Raw genomic sequence first — 21,148 nt, 5'->3', positions numbered from 1 at the left:
TACCTGCTGCCTTGATTTAAAATTTTTCAATCAACCTTGTGAAATAAAGAACAATTGTTTATATGAACAAATGTTTTCAAAAAATTTATAGAGAACAAGAGATGTTTGTAAAACACATATGCCCCCCATGGTGCAAAATTAAAAAGGGTTACACACACACACATCATTAAATTGAGAGTAGTATCATCAATTCAAAATATTGAGCAGACAATATCTTCCTATGTCAAGAGTGGATTGACCATGTGACCTCAAAATCAATAGGGGTCATCAACTCCTGAAGATGTACCAGTGTACCAAGTTTGATGTCTGTCAAGCAAAGGGTTCTCAAGATATTGAACGGACAGTATATTCCTATGTCCAATTTGACCCTTGACCTTTGACCATGTGACCTCAAAATCAATAGGGGTCATCTTCTCTTGAAGATGTACCAGTGTGCCAAGTTTGATGTCTGTCAAGCAAAGGGTTCTCAAGATATTGAGCGGACATTATATTCCTATGTCCAGAGTAGATTGACCCTTGACCTTTGACCTGAAAAACAATAGGGATCCTCTTCTACTCATAACTAACCCACATATGAAATATCATTATCATCAAGTGAATGGTTCTCAAGATATTGAGCGGACAACACATGGTCTACAGACCGACCGACAGGTGCAAAACAATATGCCCCCTCTTTTTCAAAGGGGGGCATAAAAAAGGGCATGGTGCAATTAAAAAGGGCATGGCGCCTGCCAAAAAGGGCATGGTGCGGCGCCATGCTAGTTTGCTTTAAATTTAACACTATTTCTTGTTGCAACAGAAAAGGGAAAATGAGATCAGTCTGATAGTGGCACACCTTTGATTTATTTTGTATTGCACAGATGAATTAACCATTCTTTTAAAAATAGAATTTTTGAACTTACGAGCTTCAGAAACACTGACGCAATGTTCTGATTGACTGGCTTTCTTTGGTGATGCTGTTGTTTTAATATTTTGATGCTGTTTTTCTATTGGTTGTTCAAAAGTTGAGGCAGGGGTCTGAGTTACTGTAGGAGGGCCTGTATTGGTGAGAAATGGCACCAAAGCATGCCACGGAAACACCGGAACTGGCTTGTTCGAATTTACTGAAAACAGCAAAGAAAAGGTTCGAAAATTAAATCAAAAAGTGTCAATTCTACAGTTTACATCAATAATCCTAAAATTCAATAGAAGGACATACACAGGCACTGTACAAAACCAGGCTATGTGTCATTCATGATGTATTCATGTAAATGGATAAATAAAGAGTCTGGAAATAACAATCCTTCCCTTTGAATTCTTATATTTCAAATAAATTCCATCTCATTCCACGGCATTCAAGACCCATTTTAAGATTACTGGAAAAGTAGACATGACCAAATCAAGATGTGTGTTATTTGCCTGGAGTGGCAAGGATCTACCTAGGTGCTAATTGCTATACACTATGATTATGAAATACATGGAAAATACAAAAAACTATAATATTATTGAAAATCTGCCAACTGAGTCCATCATTTAGAAATAAGAATGAAAATGTATCAATTGATTTATGTAAATAGTTTAACTGGATTTGAAATTATCATAAATTTTATTGATAAGACCAGGGATAGACATTAACTTTTCATCTCACTTGCCCTTCGGGAAAGTAAACTCGAAGTTTTACTTGTCCGAATGAAAACTTAGTTGTCCGAAATATTGTAGACTCTAAAAAGCCTGTCAACCAGTAATTCTAATAATCTTTTAATTATCTCTCTCTGTCAATTGTCAATTGGTGATACAGTATGATCTACTAGAATGGGCCTTTGACGATTCGTTAAAGAAAACAACACTATATGAAGTTGGGTTTTACTTTCTAATATTTTATATTCATCAAGCTTAACACAATTATTATAATTACATTTTCTACTAAAAATATCACTTGCCCCATCGGGCAAGTGTTTATTGAGTTTCACTTGTCCGAACTGGGTTTTCACTTGCCTCAGGCAATCGGACAACCGTTAATGTCAATCCCTGAAGACCAAAATTAGTTTGAGGACGTTAGCTAACATTTCTTGCCATTTTAGGGGGGAGGGGGGGGGTGTTTATCAGGCCACCAGAAATGTTGTTCTCAGCGACAACACACGACTGACAAAGGCCATCCGGGCATTCTGTAAATTATGCTTGAAAAGGAATTACATGTTGAAAGGTAGGCACGAAAGCAGATGTTGCTACAACAGGAACTTTTTAATTTTTCTAGACACTAAATTCCAACCAAAAACTTGAATTGCAACTAATTTGTACGGTGATTTTTTACAGTATTTTCTCCGAAATACGATTTGACTTTGACTGATTTATTTCTAATATTTGAATCTTTAGTTCAGGTTAATATCTACTGATAAGTAAAAAAAAAATACAGCGACCTTATATTTACAGTAGATGAAAGGGGTGGTTCTCAACAGAATGACTCTGAACTAAATGACCCTACTCTCAATTTCCCTTTTCTTAATTATCTTCTCTTATTTACAAAGAATCAATGAATCCATAGAGAATCAATGAATTCATTTTATTTTTAACAAAGGATAAATCAGCTAAGTGATTCTTGATAATTTGAAGCTATGTAATGCTATTCTCTTTCAAACATTTTTCACTGCATAGTTCATATGTCAAAAAGTTTCATGAAAGTGATTTGACAATGTTTGTAGATTTATTTCTTTATGTTTTACAATTCGTTACTTTCCGTAATTTTTTTTCGCAATTTCTGAGATCATTCAAAAGTGCTTTCGAGTTCGGTGTATATACTACTATTGGTCAGTTTTCGGGCAGTGCAAAGTTCATTATGAGTAACAAAGGTCACTTTTGTATTACTGTGCCTTTGCCTGCCTTCCCACACCATTTTCAGTTTTGAATTCCATTTCATTTGCTACTATTGAATAGTCAAGAAAATATTTATTTTCAGATGAGGACACAGATAGAGAAAATATATATAGTTTTTTTTTATTACTTCAGAGACGTCTCCATACGAGTGAAAAACTCGAGAGTGGGACGTTAAACAGTATACAATCAATCTTACTATAGAGCAACTTGATTCAAGGTTTAAAGAACAACAACCTGCTTGACCTAAATGTTCTACATACAAAAAGAGTGAAAATGAAATGAAATGCAAAGCCTGTTCCATTTCTACATCAATCTATAATTCTGAGATACAAATTTTCATTGTCAATAACACTTTTACTTCAGTTTCTTCACACAACATTTTCTATTTCAACTTGTATAGATAATGATTTGCTTGGAAAAATTTCTAGATATTTGTCCTACATACCTGGAGCAGAGTTGATTGCAGTAGGTTGTTCATTCTTTCCTCCATTAGCCACAGGCATTATGGGTAACAAGGACTGGGCAGGGATCTGATGTTGCAGTTGCTGCTGAATGACTGATGGTATGTGATCTGGACTGGAAACTGGTGCCACCACTGCTGACTGTGGTTTAATGGGTGCTGGGGCAGAATTTATCAGACTCTTCAAAGTGGACATTGAAGTTTGTGAAATTCTTGAAGATGGTGTTGTAGTTCGGTTGTTGAGCTCCTTGTGTCGATCAGGATTTGGAGAAGGTAAAGCACTCATAGACAAACTGTGTGTCATTTTTCTGGACTGCAAATCTGGAGTTATGGGTAAAACAGATACACTTCCTGTTGGAAGCCTTTGTTGTGCATGCAGAATAGCAGGGTCAAAGTTCACTTGGGATTTGCTTGCTTCTTGGCCTGCTTTCACTGCGTCAATCTTAAAATTACTGGCACTTGCAATTTTCTGATACAGTTGCTCCATTTCTGGGGTGTTATACATGTGTGCATGGGATGTTGGAGGGAATCGGGGAGTGATCGGGGAAACATGTTCTGAGGAGGAGCTTCCTGATTTAGAGGTTCCTGAACTCCAGCTACGAGTTGGTGAAGTCATAAAGCCTTGTGTTTGTGGGTGTGGTGAAATAGGTGCAAAAGATAAGGGATTGCCTCGAGGTCCCATGGTACTTGGTGATTGCACAGGGTGTGGAGAAATGGGATGATTACTAGGAGTTGGTGAAAATGCTGGAGTAGTAGATCTTGAATTTCCCAGAGACACCAACATGTTGGCTGCTTCTGTTTCATCAAATCTCTGAGGATGCTCAGGATCAAAATCAGTAACACTGCTCTCTCTGGTCGAGCTTTCAGACCACTCCATATGTCCATCTTTAAATTCCCCTTTCCTAAATTGTTGTATGTTTCCTCCTCTCATGTTCTTTTGTCCCTTCATAGACAAATGTCGAGAACAATAGCCACGTCGTTGAGATTCTTTTGTGCAACCTTCTTTTGAACACAATCTTCTCCACTGTTTCCCATTGAATTTCTTTCGAATCCCATTGGGAGTTGAAACCACATCCCCCTTTTTGTACTTCTGCGTAGAACTTGGAGATCTTGGAGTACTGGATCGGCTGCTTTCACAAGATTGTACACTTCGACTTCGTGAGAATTCACGCTTTTTCGGAGGTGGACGGTTTCCTCCGCTTCCTCCCTGGGATCGACAACCAGAACCTGGAGTAGCACTACCTGATCTAGGGGTGCTTAGTCCTGAATCAAAATCAAATTCCTCACTTTTCATTTCATCCTCCGAGGAATCCCCTCTTTCTATGCTGGTGCTCTGTGGTAAAGAAGGGGATCTCTCCATTCTGTTTTGTAACGGAGGACTAATTTCCATCTGTGGGGGATAATGATGATGATGAGTTATAGGATGATGTGGCATCTGTAATTGCAGAGGATATCCCATTGTTGGAACAGGAGTGGCTGGCTCTTGTTGCTCTGCTAAATTTTCTAGGTCCTCGTACCATGGTGGCTGAATTAGACGAAGAACTGCACGCGACACCCATTGGGGATCCCTGAACTTGTCTTCATGGTGGCCTTGAATCTTAATATGATACGAGGGAGATTGGGACTTTTTGTCAATAATAACTCCCTCATAATAATAATTTTCTTCTGGGTTGATCCTCACACATATTCTACTACCAACATTTATCATCATAGCCATCGGACTATGGTCACTGATAATGTCGAACGGAGCCCTTTGATCTAAGACATCGTTAAAATACACAGTATTTTTGTCACTATCAAATAGTACACCAATGTGTCTGTTTTGTCTGATGTCACTAATTTGTCCAGGCTGGTAGAGTCCATCACGCTTGGCCAGAACTCTCTGATTTATCCACTCACTCAGATCTATGGAATGTCTCTTTGATGGGGGTGACGCGTCCCTTTCTATTTCATTTGCTTTCCGTTTCTTGGGAGGAATAGCAATTGACCTTTTCTCTTCCTCGTGAGCCTCCATCTCCAGTATATCTGTTGATCTTCTCACAGAGGAGCGGGACTGTGGTCGGGATCCACCACCAGAATGACTGTCAGAGTTTTGATTAGTACCTGGTGGAGGTGCAGGAGGGGGCAATCCTGGAGCTTCTATTTTGCTAGCTTCTGTTGTAGGTGGACTTTGTTTTGAATTGTTGGGCGTTCCTTTTGGAGGGGGATCTTCCTCTGGTTTAGGAGATTCTGATGGTGATTTCTTCCCTCTGCCTGTGCGTCCTGACAAAAAAAAAGGTCCATAGGTCATAACACTCACTAAAGTCACTTTGCTTTCATAGTAAAATTCATCTCCTACACTTTGGACTAACTGAAATTTCACATTGAAGTAATGGTCATAATAAGACAAACATATACTTGAAAAATATGTTTACATTAAAGCTGTGCAGGGCACCAACAATTTCAGCATATCGATTTTCTTTTTGATGTAATGCATCGATGACAAAATTCTGGATTCAGTTTGGTTCAGAATTTACATGTTATATATACACTAAAAACAACAAATATGGTGTCCAAGTGATGCATGTTCTTTTATGCAACAGAGATCTAAAATCACTATGTTGGAATTTAGCATTTTCACCACTCAGGTACCTAAAGAATATGGTTCAAAAAATCATTGCATTTACCTTTACATTACATATAACGACAGTTCTGGGGTGAAATCAACATCGTAGATAATGACAAGGATTAAATCTTTTGACAGTTTATATAACACAGAAGTAAATTAATAAAATTATGACACAGAAGTAAATTAATAAAGGACAGGTTTTTAAAAACTCCCAAATGACAGAATTGTTGAAGTTTGACATATAAATGAAAACAATGTTGTAAGTTTTAGATTGATTGCAGAATTGTTTATTAATTCAAATATTATTCTGCACATTATAGGGACATGGAAATCATTTTTGATCGATTGAAATTGACAGTTTTACGTTAATATAGAAATAAAGATCTTTTATGAATGAGTGGTTACACATGATATATACTAAATCTGGCTCCCCAAATCATGTTTGTAAACATGTTTGTCATAGCCAGGAAACCACATGTGGAAGTGAGAACACTAATTTCTGAATAATCTCCCTTTGGTAGGGACATTGCTATTCATTTACTGTTGAAAAATTTCATTCAGAAGAAGACTTCTAAAAATGTTTCCCTAACAATTCTTATGCAAAACTTTGATCCCCTATTGTGGACCTAACCTACCCACAGAGGTCATATTTCAATAAACTTGAATATGTATTACCTGTGGATGTTTGCATATCCATGAATAATCATGACCTTGTTGTTCTTGAGAAGATTGTTAAAGATGTTTCCTATATATCTACATGAAAAACTCTGATCCCCTATTGTGGCCCCATCTCTACCACCTAGGGTCCATGATTTGAACAAAATTGAATTTACTTTATGTAAGGAAGCTTTCATTTAAGTTTCAACTTTTCTGGCCCTGTGGTTCTTAAGAAAAATATTTTTAAGTGACCCAACCCTATTTTTTGCCTTTTCTTGAATATCTCCCCTTTAAAGAGTGCACGACTTTCATTTACAAAAACTTAAAATTTCCTTTACCAGTCAGATGATTGTGCCAGCTTGCATTGAAATTAGACCAGTTGTTCTTGAAAAGATATTTAAAAGATACCACAAAGTTTTTTCACTAATTTTTAATTTTCTCCCCTTTAAAAAGCGTGTGACACTTCATCTGAACAAATTTGAATCCTCGTTATCCAAGCATGTTTTGTGTTAAGTTTGGTTGAAATTGGCCCTGTGGTTCGAAGAAGTCTAAAATATTAAAGTTTACAAACGGACGCCAGACAAATTTGAAAATGTGATCAGAAAAAGCGTTCAGCTTCCGTGAGCTAAAAAGTGACCGCCTGTATGGACAATTAACGGGGAAACACTGATCTGAAGGGCTCGCTTATTTTTTTAGTCGGGTAATACAGAAATAAGTTTTGTATCATTACTATAGACATGCTTTATTTAAATGTCCATGTATCAAACTGTATACATCATCACGAGAAGACTGATTTGCTATAACAACAAAGTGACCTTTCATGATAAAAATTCTTCAGTCAATTCTATCATTGCATAACAAGCATTTTGTTTTCAAACGTCATGTTTAAGAAAATACCTTGCCACTGCCATTAAGTTCTAGTGATCCTACCTCTGGCAATTCTTGGTCTTTTTGAAGTCTCAGATGTCTGCTTGGATCCAGTTCCTCCTAGTGAGTCTGTAGGTGGATCCAAGATTTTGTCACTGTTATCTGATTTGGGAGAAACATTCACTTCAGTCAGTCCCCCTCTTCTCTTGGTCTGTCTCACACCTACATCATATTCATTTAATCATGGTTTTTAAAATAGAAAGTTTATTCATAGCAACACTGATGTACCTTCAATTTAAAATCATACTTCATTTTTTACTATAATCATCCTATATATTACATTACTCAAAATGCAATACAGACTTTACATTATAGAGCCCCAATTTTTTCATTACCTCCATTTTAATAATCTTAATATAAATTTTCCTAGTATTTCACTATTTCTTCATACATTAGTTCTATCTGACATGTACCTGGTGATGGCATTGTATTATTTCCTGCTAGGAGACTTTTACGAACTACTTCCTGTCTGTTATCCCACTATCTTAGTGGAAGGAAGCCTGAATGATCAGAGAAGAAAGTTTTGATTACCTGGAGCTTTCTGTTCTTTCTGTGAAACAGGGCTGTTTGATTGACCTCTTTTCTGTCTAATATCCCCTCGCCTACTCATGGTTTCTCACATTAATCTAGCATAAGTTAAAAAATAATGCTTGTGAAAAAACGTACAAGTGAAATTTACATAGTGCAGTCAATTTCATGTGAAAACAATGTTCAACTTTGATTTTTAGCGGACTGGCGGGTACGATTTTGATTTTAAGAAAACAGAAAATGGTTTGTTTTAAAGTAAAAGCATCCATGATTTTTAAATTTATGAGACAATTAATTGAGACAGTTAATTTCTTGTAAGAAATATAAGAGAAAAGATTTAGTGAATGTAAATATTTCTCTGTAAAATTTCTAACATACTAGCGACCTTTCAACTCAAAATAAAAATATAAATTTATCATGTTTATGAAAGAGTTAAATTGAATTGCGATAGTACACTGAAAAATTTATGCCCAACATGATTTACAATAATGGTACACATAACTACATGCATCAAAATTTTGTCCATCCTCTGCTGTCGTTATAAAGATTTACATTGAAAGCTGTTCTTCAATAAATTCTTAAAATTTCCATGAACCTGACAAAAGGCCAAACATTTTGAGTTATGGCTCTTTGTCTACAAATGTTCTACAAAGCAACAGATTGCTCCCAAAATTAATCAACTCATCAATGATGAAACCATAGACAATACACCAGTTTCGAGATACGTCTGAGTTATTTCCCTTTGGAGAACTCTTGTACATAGTTAGGCGCGAAACAATTTGTTTACACCTGGGAGTGGGACAAATATTCATCACTGTGTAAGTGAATGTACTCAGTAAGTTTCTCCTACACTGTTTGATCACTCGAATTAGACTGATACACAAATTAAGTAAGTTATAAGTATTTAGGGAGTAATTAAATACATGGAATTCTTATCATATTATCACGTTATTTTGTTGGTTATAAGTACCATATCTAAGATATTACTTGCAAATATGACATTGTTTTTATGTTTCCACTTCAGTAAAACATTTCTTTTGATAGTATTTGGTATTTCCCACATTTACATATTAAAAGAGAAGCCGCTTCTTGTCCCACTTAGTCTTTCAAAGTTTAACTAAATGTATCTCCTACACAGAAGAATTTGTATCTTGAAACTGGCGTATTGACATTATATAAACAAAAAATCAGATATCTACAACTTCGTGAATCATCATTCATGACATTAAAGCAAAATGGATGACTGTCGATTTTTGCTAGAAATGCTTCAACTTATAAACCAATCCTTTCATTCTATTTATTGAGCATACATTTCTTTGTTTTCACCACATCAATACACAGCACACACATTCTATTAACACCAACTCTTAACTCAGCCTACTGGGGTCTTTTTGGGGGTGGGGGGTTTGGTGGTTTATTTTGGCTCTGAAACTGGGAAGGTGAAAATATTTGTTAAGACTCGATAAATGTTAACATGCCAGTAAATTTTAATAAACACAAAAGTTCACATTTAATCATGGCTTGAAATTAACTTTTTATGTCACATTTCTCAAGGCAGGTAGGTAGGTCGGTATTTTAAAAAAAATTTTTTTTAAATGTCATGAAAATCAGATTTACAAATTTACTGATGTTTTCATTAAACACATAATGCTGCCAAACAGAATAGAGTTTAGAACATTCATTTTGTACACATTGTATATAATACACATAAATCTTCCAATGTCTCCTGAAATTTTCTCAGGACGTTTTGTATTCATCACGGATGAGGACCTCTACAGCTGTTAATAAATAAATTAACACCCCTTTTTATTTTATGTTAATTTCGAGCCCTGTTCAATGAAATCAATGCAGTGGGTTTCAACATATTTTGTCCACATTTAAAAATTTGGAAAGTTGAATCATGTGCATGCATTTGTAAACTTTACATCAAGTTTTTTAAAACTTTTAAGTTCAGCGTTTCCTGTTTAGATCTTAGATTCACACCTTAAACCTTGGCACCCCTTTTATGGTTTTTGAACCTGCAACCTTCGGGAACACTCCTTACAGTGCGAGTCTAGAACCAAGCCAGTCTGCTGCACCACATAAACAACAATTAGTAACATTATATAACAAGTTTTTTTCTTATCATTTAACCATTTTCCCCACTTAACTGAAAATTAAAACAGCCCATGAGTTCATTACACTTTCAGCTTACAAAGTGTTTTTATAAATTCATAAATTTTTACAATAAAACCAATGTCAGTGAGTGTTTCTAAGGTTCATCAGACCGTCAGACAAGTCTGGTAAAAATAGCTTTGGTCTGGTAAAATTTAGAATCACATCGGACCAAATGTGATAATAAAAAGAATATTATGCACAAAATAATATAAAACTAAAGTTCAGCATAAAATCATTTTTCTACTACAAATATGGTGTGAGAAAATGTGTCAATTACCTTGCTGCTGACATGCGATCAACGTGTCTTTTACTTTCGGAATTCATTCTTTTTTTAAAATTCAGTTCCGATTTTGAAATTTTACTACTGAAATATGTAGAGCGGGCTATCCCCGGCAAAAAAACTAAAAGTGAATAACGATTCGAAGTAAAAACTACAACAGTAACAGACCCGAGCATAAGTTTAATGCAAAATGGAAAGAGGGGAGACAGTGGATGACATACAAGAAGAAAAGTATATTGACTTATTTAGTCTGTGTTAATTTTAAATTTATGGCTCCAATTGTTTTTCCACTAGTTCTAACCTAAAAGGACGAATTACTTTACTAGCAGGATGTTCAAACTTAGAGTGACCGTTGTGGTTGTGATCACGAGAGCAGTGTCGCTCATAAAAAAGCTGTTGAGCTTCAAAGTGCATGTGTCAGGACAAAGTCGGGACATTTTGCTTGATATTTCAGCAGGCAAAGCCTATTCTCAGCTTTGTTCAATTTTGTTATAATGCTTTAAGATGTATGTCTTTCGCAATAAAAAGAATTACAAATATCTTTGATTGTAAAGATGATGAAGAAAATGAAAATTACTGTGATGAATCTAGAGAAGAAAATGTAGTATAGATTAAGGTATTTTAATAAATTGGTATTAACACAGTATTGAAAGTTATTGTAAAATTTGGCTTTTTGTTCAGTCTGGTAAACCATCATCCGGTCTGGTAAAATATATATATATATATATATTTACCAGAACAAATATCTTGTAAATTTTCTTAGATCTTCGCGAACACTGTAAACAAGACTGCTAAAGCTCTTTACCAATACATGGAGTAATTCACAATCAAATGGCATACATGTATTTTCAAGCCAGTTAACAAATAAAAAGTTGACTGAGCACATACGTCTCAAAGTGATGTATGAAAATGATGGTGGTATATCAACAATCAACAGAGATATAAATATGTCATTACACTGTTGATGTATCCGGTTACTTTATTTAATAATCCATAAATAGTTCCGTTTCTTTAAATATACTCTACTTTGTATATTCAAACCATGTTGAAATGCCTCGATCCAGCTACACTGTGTGTTGGGGTTACCTGGTTCTCACTTCTGTACCGTACGTTTAAAAGAATTCAATCGATTTAACACAGACCCCACGTATGTATTCAAGTTTCAAAAATTCCAGAACTAAAAACTAACAAATAACGTGGAAATTGATTTAGCGGATATATATAGTTTGAATGATCTCTTGAAACATATAAATCGCTTATACCTTCTAAAATCGATGAAACTTCCTCCACAGAAATATGTCATTCTTTTCCCATTTTGACCTCCATTACGCGCATAGCTTTGCCTCCACTTCGAGAAATATTTACATCCATTTATCCCTTCGTGATAGGAAAAATGTACTTCTCAACGTTTTCATCTTCGATAAAGTCAATTCATAGAAAAACCGGGACCAATGGCGGAATATATATGTCGCATACCAAGGTTTATGTCGGCGTATAGCGGCGTAGTAAACTGGCAGAGGCGATTTGTACGCTAAGCTTACAACAAGCCAGCTGATGCGGGGCCGCGAATTACAACAATGGCTCATAAAAACTAACAAATGGACGTAAAAATACTCTGTAAACCGGTTTAATTTTGAAGAATATTCAATGCATACTGCATGTCTATGTCAGAAACATTATGAAAAACATAATAAGTTTCATGCATCTTACCTTAAATCCGAGTTTAATCATTTTATATTTCACCATTCGTCGCCCATCTTGCAACTAAAAAAGGTGAATGAGCAAATACCATTTCATAAAACTAATTTTGATTGGATTATTCATGATCACGTGCTTTAATTTCACAGTTATGTCTAACATGATTGGTTGATTTAGCTTACTAGAGTCTCTCATCTATTATTCAATCGCTGGAAAAATCTCCCTACATACAATATCGCATATATTGTCGTTAGGATTGTCAGATCACTTTAGTGCGACCATTGCATAAGGCATTATAATGAAATAAGGTATGTTCCTTGATTGAAAATTACAATTGCAGACAAAGACACTTATTTATATGGCTGTTCAATGTGGAAGCACATTGTCGGGCTCTGGAGGAATAAAAGGACACGCCTTTCTCGCTTCGACTGAGCGTTCAGCCAATGAAATGCAAGCTGAGGAGTTGCAACGTAAACGTTACTACTATTTGTATGCAGTTACTATGTGACCTATTTTCAAATATGCTAGACCAGGGCCCCAACATTTTCTTGCAGCCGCAAGCACGCAATGTATTGCGTCTGTTACTATTTATAGAGTAGTCTCTACGATGAAAGGGGGGGGGGTGTTCTATTATTATTTGTTAAGTTTCTACAGCTTTTTTAAAAAATAGAAAAGTTATATAGCAGATCCTAACACGTATTAATGCTCCTTGGCGGATAACGCAGCAAAGGTTGTCAGTCCGCTATATATAGCAAATATTTTATGGTATGTACGTACTATCTGCCTTAATAACAAAATAATGAGAGGAGATAATAAAAATAGTGTTCTCTTATCTTCACATTTCTTTGTGTATTCTGCATATTATGTAACACACTGTAGGCTTATTGCATATTATGAAAAACATTTCATATTTATGTTATTACCATGTAGATTGGGAGAATTAGGCGGTCAAAGTTTTTAGAACTTGCGTCCGATCCTCTGTTGTATTACAATAAAAACCATCTCTTTGTGTTTAATGAAATCGTGCAACTCTTCGTTTCTGATAGAATGAAAACATGCTTTCCCCCACATAGACTCAAAAGATCAATTGATTAAGTTTAATTAGTATATTTGAAAAATCTTTCAATGATTCATTTAAAATCATTACTAAAAAAAAACCCAAAAAAACTCTCAAATGAATGCCAATAATGCAGTGATCTATTCAACATTGATCAGGTCGTTAGGTCGTTAATCGTTATACGGATTAAATTCTTATATATATATATATATATATATATATTCAATTCTGTTTACAATCAGCCCATCTTTTTAAAAAAAAAATTTAACTTCATAACCGATTGCTTACATGTAAAACCCATTTATCAGTTTCCGTGATTCTATGTTTTTTACACATCTACCCTAGACATGATCAGTACGGGAATGTCTGATGTTGATTCAATTTCCTGGGCTGCCTATTCTTTGTTTTTGTTTGGAGTTGGTCCATTTTGTTAACTTATTCAAACTTGTTGTTTTCATTATCTTTCTCTCAAACTTTGTGTTCATTTCTTACTTCGTTTACATAGCTTATTTTCATTTATTTATTTATTTATCATTTATTTATTTTTTTTGTATTTGTTACTTATTATTATCTTTTATAAATTATGCATGGTTAAAATAGAATCTCTCTAGGTACGAGTTAGCTTTACTATTTGTCAACGTAATTGGGTTAACTCGTTCCACTTGAGATTAATTAAGTTTATTGCTTTTCTTTTCGGACATTTTGGATCAGCTCTTTGGACGAATAAGGCATGTCCTAATTCACTCCACTTTTAACATTGATTGGCAAGCCTAAAGACCAAAAACATGTAGTCTGCGTTGTAAATACGTTTGAAGATTAGTGTAGTTGTAGTGCTAGATGTATTTATATGTAGTTTTTTTTATTATGCTCTGTTGATATTGACCACATTATGTAATTCTTTTCGTTTGTCCTGAAGAAGGGACGGGTCGTCCCGAAAATTTGACAATCTCGTTGTTCGTGTCGTTGGTCATTTTAGTGCTTTGTATATATATATATATAAAAGCACTAAGTTCCAACAACACCCGATACCTAAAAGTGTCGGATCCACAACATGGATACAAGGTCAAATACAAATCAAAGTATTGAAAATACTGAAAAGCGCTAAGCTGACTTCATGAATTTTGTCTGTAATGTTAATGAGCAGGAACAACAGGAGAAGTTCATGCATTATTCTTTACTTTGGCACAACTAAGTAATACATTTTCTGTAATGAAATAACAAATATGGATGGGAAACAATGTCCTGAAACTTTTCACCATTTTGAAATATAAACTTTGTATGATGTTGTGAAAAACAATGGTCACTATAATAATTTTGGTCCCACCCGGAACGAAAACCATGTCCTCGGATCATGAAATTTACAATTTGGGTAAAGGACACCTGCTCCTTTTAAATATCTATTTAATTAAAATTTAGTATCGATAGCATTACCACCGCCGCGGTGGTCTACAGGTAGAACGTTCGCCCTGCATGCGGAAGATCGGGGTTCGAATCCCAGACGCGACATATCTAAGTCGTTAAAACATATAGTGACAGTTCCATTGCCAAACGCTCGGCATCAGATGTGCATGTCACGGGTCTGCGGAGATGACCTTAAAAATGGATGTCCCGTGTCATAGTAGGTGTGGCACGCTAAAGAACCCTCACTGCTCAATGGCCGTAAGTACCGAGCACAGGCGTAAATTTGACGTCTACATATGAGTGAAAAAATCTCGAGAGGGACGTTAAACAAGACACAATCAATAAAGATAATCAATAGTATTAAGGGCAATGTTATAGAAATATTTTACACATAAACACTACATATGTATATACCCAGTTTGGCCCCACCCTGGATCATGAAATTTACAATGCTCTACGTGACTATGCAGTGGGGTTTTTTTTCTTACAGGTGTGATGTTGTAGAGAAGAATACTTTTGGAAATTGGTCAAGTTTTGGTTGAAAATTGGAAAGCAGTTGTAATGGTAGTTTTCGGTTAGAAGTGTTCAATTGTTATCATACAACGGATGCTGGTCAATTACAATAGAAATGAATGGAAACTTTCAAGCCTATCATCATTCACAACAACTAATATCTAATAAATACTGTGTTCGAGTTTAATAGTGTATGAAAACATTTTTAGAATACAACTAAAATGAAACAAATCAATAGTTTGATACGTACATGTAGATGTATGTCAAACGAGAAAAATGGAACAAACAACTGGACAAAAAGAACAATACACATACATGTAACTACATATACTAAGTAACAAGTGCCACAGATATTCAAAACACAACAAAATAATACACATCCATTTCATCACCTTACCAGAAATCATTTTAATGTATACATAAACATTGGAGATGGCAAGGGTTAACCGATTAATCGGTCGGAAAATTCGCAGTCGGTTTCAAATTTTATTTGTAATTTTTTTTTTTTACATTTGTAATATTATTTGTTCCTTTCAAAAAGGAAACTAGATAATGTCTTTAAATCTGCACGACTGATATCTAATTAGCAAGACACGGACACTATCAAAACAAATGCCCGTAATGTAGTCGTTGTCACTAGAATATTCATTAAAATTCAAGTGTCCTCAAAATTCATGCGTAAAATAAAAATAAAAAACAAAAATTCAGCTGAGCAATGTTATTCAGCTTAATTGTTCTCATATTATCAATCGCTTCGAAAATTTCCAATTCATTCAGCAAAATTGCCATCAAAAACAGAGGCAACTATGCGATATTCTAAGATAGAGCGGGACAACAAAGCACTTAAAGTTACAAAAGTAATTTCAACCGGTATTATTGAAACCGCTCTGTTATACGCAACAAAACTTGACTGGTCCCTTAAGAGAGAGATTGCGGTATAGGCAGAACCAGTCGAATATTGACAACTTTAGCTTAGGGAGTGGAATTTCCATAATGAAATCACCAACATATTTAAATGCTGTAAACTCATATACGGGCTATATACTATATATATGCGGAAGCATTTTTTTATGCACGTATGAAAGTAACACCAGTACTGTGTGTGACGTCTATAAATCTATTTGTTATCATCATATTCCAGACATGGTATCGGTCTCCATGAACTTTAATAAAAATCTTCACTACTAATATTGCACCTGTTAGAAATAATGAAGAGGTATCTCACCAAAAAACTATATACATTTTTTATATGAAAAGATCAAAGTATATATTTTCTTGACCTCTAACCGTTATGCGATGGTTACAATGCAAAGCCACCCTAACCCAACACAGTTTCATGTACAGATTCTTATTGATTTTTAGCTCACCTGAACCGAAGGTTCAAGTGAGCTATTCTGATCACATTTTGTCCAGCGTCCGTCTGTCTGTCCGTAAACTTTTCACATTTTCGACTTCTTCTCCAGAACCACTGGGCCAATTTCAACCTAACTTGGCCAAAAGCATCCTTGGGTGAAGGGCTTTCCAGTTTGTTCAAATGAAGGGCCATGTCCCTTTCAAAGGGGAGATAATCACAAAAATGCAAAAATAGGGTGGGGTCATTTAAAAATCTTCTTCTCAAGAACCACTGGGCCAGAAGATCTGAAATTTACCTGAAAGCTTCCTGACATATTGCAGATTCAAGTTTGTTCAAATCATGGCCCCCGGTGGTAGGATGGGGCCACAAGGGGGGATCAAAGTTTTACATACAAATATATAGGAATAATCTTTAAAAATCTTCTTCTCAAGAACCACTGAGCCAGAAAAGCTGATTTTTACATGAAAACTTTCTGACATAGTGCAAATTCAAGTTTGTTCAAATCATGGCCCCTGGGGATAAGATGGGGCCCCAAGGGGGGATCAAAGTTTTACACACAAATACATAGGGAATTTTTTTAAAAATCTTCTTCTCAAGAACCACTAAGCCAGAAAAGCTGAGATTTACATGAAAGCTTCCTGACATAATGCAGATTCAAGTTTGTTCAAATCATGGGCTTCGGGGGTTGGATGGGGCCACAATAGGGGATCAAAGTTTTACATACAAATATATAGGAATAATCTTTAAAAATCTTCTTCTCAAGAACCACTGAGCCAGAAAAGCTGATTTTTACATGAAAACTTTCTGACATAGTGCAGATTCAAGTTTGTTCAAATCATGGCCCCTGGGGATAAGATGGGGCCCCAAGGGGGGATCAAAGTTTTACACACAAATATATAGGGAATTTTTTTAAAAATCTTCTTCTCAAGAACCACTAAGCCAGAAAAGCTGAGATTTACATGAAAGCTTCCTGACATAATGCAGATTCAAGTTTGTTCAAATCATGGGCTTCGGGGGTTAGATGGGGCCACAATAGGGGATCAAAGTTTTACATACAAATATAAAGGAAAAATCTTTAAAAATCTTCTTTTTAAGAACCATGGAGCCAGAAAAGCTGATTTTTACATGAAAACTTTCTGACATAGTGCAGATTCAAGTTTGTTCAAATCATGGCCCCCGGGGGTCGGATGGGGGCCATAAGGGGGGATCAAAGTTTTACATACAAATATATAGGGAAAAACTTTTAAAATCTTCTTCTCAAGAACCACTAAGCCAGAAAAGCTGAGATTTACATGAAAGCTTCCTGACATAATGCAGATTCAAGTTTGTTCAAATCATGGGCTCCGGGGGGGTTGGATGGGGCCACAATAGAGGATCAAAGTTTTACATACAAATATATAGTTAAAATCTTCTTCTCAAGAACCACTGAGCCAGAAAAGCTGATTTTTACATGATAACTTTCTGACATAGCGCAGATTCAAGTTTGTTTAAATCATGGCCCCCCGGGGGTAGGATGGGGCCACAAGGGGGATCAAAGTTTTACATACAAATATATAGTTAAAATCTTTTTCTCAATAACCACTGAGTCAGAAAATCTGATATTTACAAGAAAACTTTCTGACATAGTGCAGATTCAAGTTTGTTCAAATCATGGCCCCCGGGGGTAGGATGGGGCCACACGTGGGGGGGGTGTCAAAGTTTTACATACAAATATAGGAAAAAGCTTTAAAAATCTTCTTCTCAAGAATCATTGGGCCAAAGAAATTTACATGAAAGCTTTCTGACATAGTGTAGATTCAAGTTTGCAAAGGGTAGTTTGGACCATAATAGGGACTAAGGTTTTACATGCAAATATATATGGAAAGTCTTCAGATATGGGCCAAGGTGACTCAGGTGAGCGATGTGGCCCATGGACCTCTTGTTTTAAAAGGTTAGCACGAATTAATTTCTTAATAATCACTTTATTATTTCAGACACAGATTCAAACGGGAATTTTAACTGAAGAATTACCTGCTTCTTGTGTCCCACTTTTCCCCAGAATGAAGGCAAAAATGTCACATTTTTATACATATTTTATCCATTGTCCAACGAACTATATTTCCAAATTGCCCCTGCGGATACACTGTCGTGATCGTGTGCAGGATTGGACAAAACAAGATGGCAGACGGCAGTTCCAAACAAAGGTAGGCTCTTAAAACTCTTCATTTTACCGACTTATTAGACGACGAATTTATGAATTTAAAACACTGCCTGGCCAGGGAGGTATCATTAAGTTGATTGGTTGTTGGAATTCTTACTCATGTACACGTACAACTCTAAATTCATTGATCGAAGTTGACGATGTTGCCTCGATAGAATTCGAAGCGGGCGAAGATGTTTCTAATCATGTTTTCATGCATTTTAAGAAAGATAATTTAGGTAAAATAGACTCTGAACATATCTTTTGATGAAAACTTGAACCAGTGTATGCGATTTGTCCCTCAAATTGCCTTGGTTAGATAGATATCTTGACTTGAACATTTGCTAATGTGCAGGATTGGACTCTGGTCGTTTCCACGATAAACGTGCCGGATTGGACCTCAATTTTGGTTCAGGATTGGACCCTCTTTTTATCTTTATTTTCAAAATCCTTTATATTTTCGAATCTCGACTTCACTTTATCATATTTTAGTTTGATTAATGTAGCTTATTAGATTCTCAGACATTTCCAACATGACCATGGTGTATTTTGAATTTTTTTTTTACTGTTATCAAATTACATTGCCGTTTAAGTTCCCAACGACGACAATTGCTACTGTAAAAATATCCATTCGCTATCTCTTTCAAATTGAACCAATATAGCAGATCTATACATGAATCGCCAATCTTTGCTTACGACAAGATGTAACGTTGACTGTTCGTATCCAGGATATATAAGGCCATTTTGACCTATAAAACACGTGAGAAATTATCATCATTTTATAATCCTCTGTAACAATATAAATTCGACGTTTCCTGAATTCAATTAACCCGCTTACATATTCCCTAATTCCAAATTCTGTTATGTAGATTTTCTCCTTTGTTTCAGGTATCAAGCCCAAGAACTTCATTCCATGAGATGGGTACACTTCGAATGTGCGAAATTTGTGGTGAGGAATTCAAGACCAATTCTGAATTGCGTAGGCATGTAAAAAGGAAACATCAATCAGAGAAATTGTCTTCGTTTGTGACGAGTGCAACACACGCTTTTGCACATTATAAAAGAAACATGAAGTAAAAAAAATTACATTGTTTTCTGAATACACGAAGTGCATACATATACCATGGCAGCCGTTTTATATATCCGTTTATGTACATTATGAAACGATTATTTTTACGGTATTATGCTTTGTTTTACAGAGATACTACTAATCTTTTACATTGCATTTTACACATGTTGATTTGTTATTTCATTGAACCAGAAGTGTTCTTAATTTTTACGTGTTATTAAATATATTTCAATGTTATTGCGTTTGTATTGAACTGATAACAACTAGTGAAAAAATTGTATTGAAGAGTAACCTCTCATCTGAGCAGCAAATATTGAAGAAGAAACATCATGGACAAAACTGCTTTTCATTTAGGTTCATATTTCAGCTACAGGAGTGATATTGCGAATTTCTGAGAAAATATCCTTTTTATTTTCTTTCATCAGTATATGCACTCTAAGGTTGAATTCAATGTAATTACAAGAAACGACAGGTTTTTAAATATAAAAATGCTGATATTTACTACATTCCAACAAACACTTTTACCGTAAGTAATTATCCTTGTAAGTGAGTTGGCCTCGATATCTTGCACGACATATGCACTCAAGATTATTAGAATTAAAATGATGTGGAAATTTTTCAAAAGATAATAAATCCCGTTTTAACAATCAAACCTGATTCCAGCAGAAGCATACATATGAAAGGAACAAGTGTATGTGAACAGATGATTAAGTATTGAAAACATGAACACCTCAACATCTTAGTCTTTATTGTCATTGAACAGCTTTGTGAAATGTAAACCATCGTGCCTAAAGAGATTATTATACGTCAAACCATGCTCAGTTTTAATAATTCCATGCAGATATAACAAATTTTAAGTAGTTGGGAATCGAACATGGTCTACACGTGCATATACAATATAAATGTATTTGCTTCTGGAAAATGAAGACTTTTCAACATGTTGATCTTCGAGAACAAGGCTCATTCTAATGTGTGGCAGAACTTTAGATACATGTGCGCGGTGAAATTCTCAAACACTTAAAGATTTTCGAGCTGGCTCTTCCGGCTTACTGATAGTTCCTTGCTCCACGTGCTCTTCTAGGTTTGTCAAAACCATGGTTTTAGTAGGAGACATAAAATAGAACACACTTCATTCACTTGCAACTTTTAAGCTTAAGGAAGTCCGCTCCTGACTGGATCTGTAAGAGAAAAAAAATGCATGTACAGTATTTAAGAAAGGGTCCAATCCTGAACCAAAATCGAGGTCCAATCCGGCACGTTTATCGTGGAAACGACCAGAGTCCAATCCTGCACATTAGCAAATGTTCAAGTCGAGATATCTATCTAACCAAGGCAATTTAAGAGACAAATCGCATACACTGGTTCAAGTTTTCATCAAAAGATATGTGCAGAGTCTATTTTACCTAAAGT

At 35.4% G+C, this 21,148-nt stretch overlaps 1 protein-coding gene and 1 long non-coding RNA gene across 8 annotated transcripts in view; one reads left to right on the top strand and one right to left on the bottom strand.

Moving 5' to 3' along the window:
* The window catches only part of LOC125667418 (protein capicua homolog), a 45,121-nt gene extending 32,859 nt beyond the window's left edge, over nucleotides 1-12,262 (bottom strand). For 2 of the 7 annotated variants that reach the window (XM_048900923.2, XM_056157205.1), the window contains exons 1-5: nucleotides 12,178-12,261; nucleotides 8,034-8,128; nucleotides 7,506-7,664; nucleotides 3,296-5,572; nucleotides 903-1,103 (exon numbers count right to left, since the gene is read on the bottom strand). In XM_048900923.2, the coding sequence (XP_048756880.1) occupies nucleotides 903-1,103; nucleotides 3,296-5,572; nucleotides 7,506-7,664; nucleotides 8,034-8,112 (2,716 nt within the window). In that variant the 5' untranslated portion in view covers nucleotides 8,113-8,128; nucleotides 12,178-12,261. Of the gene's footprint in view, nucleotides 1-902; nucleotides 1,104-3,295; nucleotides 5,573-7,505; nucleotides 7,665-7,915; nucleotides 7,944-8,033; nucleotides 8,129-11,729; nucleotides 12,157-12,177 lie in introns of those variants that run through there. The other 5 variants (XM_048900926.2, XM_056157206.1, XM_056157204.1 and 2 more) reach the window with 4 other exon arrangements.
* Nucleotides 12,263-18,466: 6,204 nt separating this feature from the next.
* Nucleotides 18,467-19,975, top strand: LOC130052383 (uncharacterized). Its single transcript, XR_008800722.1, has 2 exons — nucleotides 18,467-18,673; nucleotides 19,558-19,975. It is a non-coding gene; the product is annotated as an uncharacterized LOC130052383 (long non-coding RNA).
* The last annotated feature ends 1,173 nt before the right edge of the window (nucleotides 19,976-21,148 follow it).

Source organism: Ostrea edulis, chromosome 2 (assembly GCF_947568905.1).
Source record: "Ostrea edulis chromosome 2, xbOstEdul1.1, whole genome shotgun sequence".
Taxonomy (NCBI): domain Eukaryota; kingdom Metazoa; phylum Mollusca; class Bivalvia; order Ostreida; family Ostreidae; genus Ostrea; species Ostrea edulis.
This window is presented reverse-complemented; position numbering and strand designations above follow the sequence as displayed.